This window comes from Triticum dicoccoides, chromosome 4A, assembly GCF_002162155.2.
Source record: "Triticum dicoccoides isolate Atlit2015 ecotype Zavitan chromosome 4A, WEW_v2.0, whole genome shotgun sequence".
Classification (NCBI taxonomy): Eukaryota; Viridiplantae; Streptophyta; class Magnoliopsida; order Poales; family Poaceae; genus Triticum; species Triticum dicoccoides.
This window is the reverse complement of record NC_041386.1, coordinates 643197356-643201334: the sequence shown is the minus strand read 5'-3', so window position 1 is coordinate 643201334 and position 3979 is coordinate 643197356. Positions and strand designations below refer to the sequence as shown.

At 47.2% G+C, this 3979-nt stretch overlaps 1 protein-coding gene across 1 annotated transcript; it reads right to left on the bottom strand.

Moving 5' to 3' along the window:
• Positions 1-859: 859 nt before the first annotated feature.
• LOC119283948 (protein sister of odd and bowel-like) lies at positions 860-3979 on the bottom strand (the record flags this gene model as incomplete). The annotated part of the gene is made up of 3 exons (XM_037563284.1): positions 860-3420; positions 3601-3721; positions 3857-3979. Coding segments are annotated over 3 exons (2556 nt in total), but the record flags the coding sequence as incomplete, so codon positions are not given.

The following is a 3979-nucleotide window of genomic DNA, read 5'->3' as shown; positions in this document are numbered from 1 at the left end:
GGGGCAGCCCCAGTGCATGTAGCTCCTGCTTGCGCAGGGTCTGGGGAAGGGTCCGACCATTTTGGGTCTATTGTACGCAGCCTTTCCCTACATTTCTGTAAGAGGCTGTTTCCAGGACTTGAACCCGTGACCTCATGGTCACCGAGCAACCTCTCATAACCTAGAAAAAATAAGCGCCAACATGTGATACTATAGCGCCAATATAGTACATGCAGTAACCGACGTAGAAAATTTCCCCATACAATTATGGGTTGATTAGCAGATAACACAGAAACACACCGCGAAAGGCCCACCAAAACACCACATTTATAAGTAAAAAAGAAAACACACTCCATCTCACCCACTCGCCAAACCAAATATTGCCTCAGTTCCAAAATATAAGCTGTATTCATTTTTTCAAAAGTCAAAATTCTTTAACTTTGACCAAGTTCAGAGCCAAAATTATCGACTCCCACAATACTAATTATATAAAGTATGAAAAATTGATTTCATGATGAATCTAATGATACCGATTTGATATTATGGATACCGATATATTTCTCTACAAATTCGGTCAAAACTTAAAGAGGTTTGACTTTTCAAAAAACTAATCACCGTAAAGTTTAAAACAGAGGGAGTACCAAAATATGAAAACCCAACAACATCAATGGCGCAGCAAAGCGCGCCCAACCCTTCTAGTATAGGTGAATAACTAAGCAAAATAAACAGGCCATCTTGTATTTTGCAGCAAATGTTCAAGCATGCAAATCTGTAAATGCATAGGCATTGCAGTAGTATCCTGAAACAGAATAAAAACAACTTATTTACAACTCTCGGATTTCATATATCACCCCTGTGAAGAACAGACATCACCACTGTAAGAAACAAACACTGCGGATCTTATCAAACAGCTTTTGGAAATGTACACCGATGTTCGAGAACAGCATAGTTAAAGCTTCTAAACTAAAGATTGTGACATTTTTTCTTCAATAAAGAAACAACAATCCCGCTGTAAGTTGTCAGAACTCAGAACAATTGGGCCAAGGAACTTCCAACAAATAATAAAACCATCTACAGTGGCAAGCGCAGGCTTTACTCCTATCCTAACTCTGCAATGTTGAGCAAGATTTTACCTCTGCGGTTTGCACCTCATCCTATGCCGGGTAAAGTCCGAAACATACTTATATATCTTGCTACACCCCGGCGTCCTGCATTTATAGGGCTTTTCCCCTGTATGAACTTGGAAATGATCAGCCAGAGCCCATGTCCACTTGAAAGCCATACTGCAACCTTCCCACGGACACTTGTAAGGTGTCTCCTCGTTGTGAATGCTCTGGTGGCGTCTCAGATACTTGTGGGATCTAAAATGTTTGCCACATGACTTGATCGTGCACATGTTCTTCTTGTGGACAGAAAGTTCGGCTCTTTTCTTGAATGTCATGTGGCAGTAGTCAATGTCACATTCAAATCGTCCCTTCCTCTTTTTACCCTTGCTTGAGGCTGAATTGTCCACAAGACCTCTCTTTATGTCGGCGAGTTTAATGTCTGCAGATTCAGCGTTTGACATCGTACTCTCACAAGGAACAGTTATGTCAAATGTCGCCTTTTCCTCACACTGACCATAGATGTCACCATCACCCATTTCAAGTTGGTCTGTCTTTGTTTCTTCCATATCCAGCTTTCTTTTACCTCTGCGCCTGGCATAACATATGACATCAGTTCTCTCTGATTGACCAACACTTCTAACAACTACGCCTGATGCACATGAAACACTGGGTGCATCATCCTGTGGTATTACTTCATCAAAAGCTAGACTCTTGTCCGTAACAGGACAAGTGCTCATGGCATTCACAGAACAAACATCTCCCCTGTCGTCTCTAGAAGGTTGCACTTTGGTGGCAACAGACTCTCCTGCATTTTCAATCTGCACATTGGCACTATCCAAATCGCAGTCAAGAGTTTCTGGCTCATTTAAAGCAGCATCACTATCTCCACTACAAGCGGAAGCTTGGCCAGTAACTTCTGGTTCTGAAGCAGCATCGGTAGCAATAGAAACCCCCCGTGTAATTTCCAATTCGGTAGATTCATTTACAAGAGAAGGTCGACCTGTATCTTCTGGTTCTATGGAAACTTCAGTGTCGAGGTTAGCACCTCCTGTAACTCCTGTCTCAGTGACAAGAGAAACTCTTCCTATAAGTCCAGGATGAGTTGTAGCTTCAGTAACAAGTGAACCTAACAGTACTGAATCCATTTCAGCAGTAGATTCATTCGCAAAAGAAGGTCCAATTTTAATTTCCGGTTCTGCAGTGCCTTCATTGTCAAGGGGAGCTCCAGTTGTAACTTCCAACGCGGTGACTACGTCTGCTGCCTCAGCTGCAGGTTCACTCACAAGTGAACCTGCCTCTGAAACCTCTCGCTCAGTAGCAGCTCCATTAGCAAGAGAAACTCTTTCTGGTAGTCCTGGATGAGTTGCAGCTTCAGTAACAAGGGAACCTGAGTGTAGAAAATCCATTTCAGCAGCAGATTCATTGGCAGGAGAAGCTTCCATTTTAGTATCTGGCTCTGCAACACCTTTGTTGTCGAAGGAAGCTACAGTTGTAACTCTCAGAGCGGCGACTACATCTGCAGCCTCAGTTGCAGTTTTAGCAGCACATTCATTGACAGGAGAAGCTCCCATTTTAATATCTGGCTCTGCAACACCTTGGTTGTCGAGGGGAGCTCCTGGTGTGGTGACTAAATCTGCTGCCTCAGTTGCAGCTTCAGAAGCAGATTCGTCGACAGGAGAAGCGCCCATTTTAATATCGTGCTCTGCGACACCTTTGTTGTCAAGGGGAGCTCCAGTTGTAACTTCCGACCTGATGGCTGCGTCTGCTGCCTCAGTTGCAGCTTCGGAAGCAGATTTATGGATGGTAGGAGCTCCCATTTCAGTATCTGGATCTGCAACGCCTTTGTTGTCAAGGGGAGCCCCGGTTGTAATTCCCGATGAGGTGGCTACATCTGCTGCCTCAGTTGCAGCTTCACTCACAAGACAAAGTCCCCCTGAAACTTCTGTCTCAGCAACAGCTTCATCGGCGAGAGAAGCTCCACTTATAACCTCTGGCCCAGCGATCGATCCACTCACAAGGGAAACTCCCACTGAAACGTCTCGCTCCCCAGCAGCTTCATCAGCGAGAGAAACTCCACTCATAACTTCTGTCTCAGTGATCGATCCACTCACAAGAGAAGCTCCCCCGATAACCTCCGGGTCAGTGACAGAGCCATTCACAAGAGGAGTTGCCACTCCAACCTCCTGCTCAGCAGTAGCTTCATCAACAACATGGACTCCTTCCATGACTAGCGGCTCAGTAGCAGCTTCGCTGACCAGAGTAGTCTCCTCCATAGATTCTGGCCTCACAGAACCTTTAATCACAGAGTGCTCATGGCCCACCTCACATTCTTGAGCTGGAATCATTTGTCAAACACCAAGAGAACAAATATTTCAAACATTAGTAGCAAGCCAATCATTTTTTGAATAAAAAGCCAAGCATTTTTGTTTGGAGAATAGAAGAAGCCACACGTTTTTAAGCACTGAAGTGACCGAAAAAAACAGTAGTAGGGTGTGGCAGCGTAGAAGGCACGCACCTTCAAGGACGGGAGGTTGCTGAGGTAGGCGGGCGCGGTGGTCCTGGTCGCCCTTGAGCAGCTCGCCCTCCGGCTCCAGGCCGGCAATGTGCCCCTTGTGCTTAACCCCGTCCGGAGCAACCTGCGATTCCGCGGAACGCACAAGCGAGCGTGAGGACCGGACCCCCGTTCCAGCCGAGCCAAAATCGCCGCTTTCCCCAGAGGGCAGGCAGGGCGATGTAATGCGGATGGGGGAGGGGGAGGGGGGAGTGGGTACCTGCGGGTCGGAGCCGCGGGTGAGCTCGCAGATGGCGCAGTCGTCGGCGGCGGCGTGGAGCCAGGGCGCGGGCTGCGGCGGGGGCGCGGCGGGGGCCGAGGAGGCGAGCAGGCGCGCGGCGTA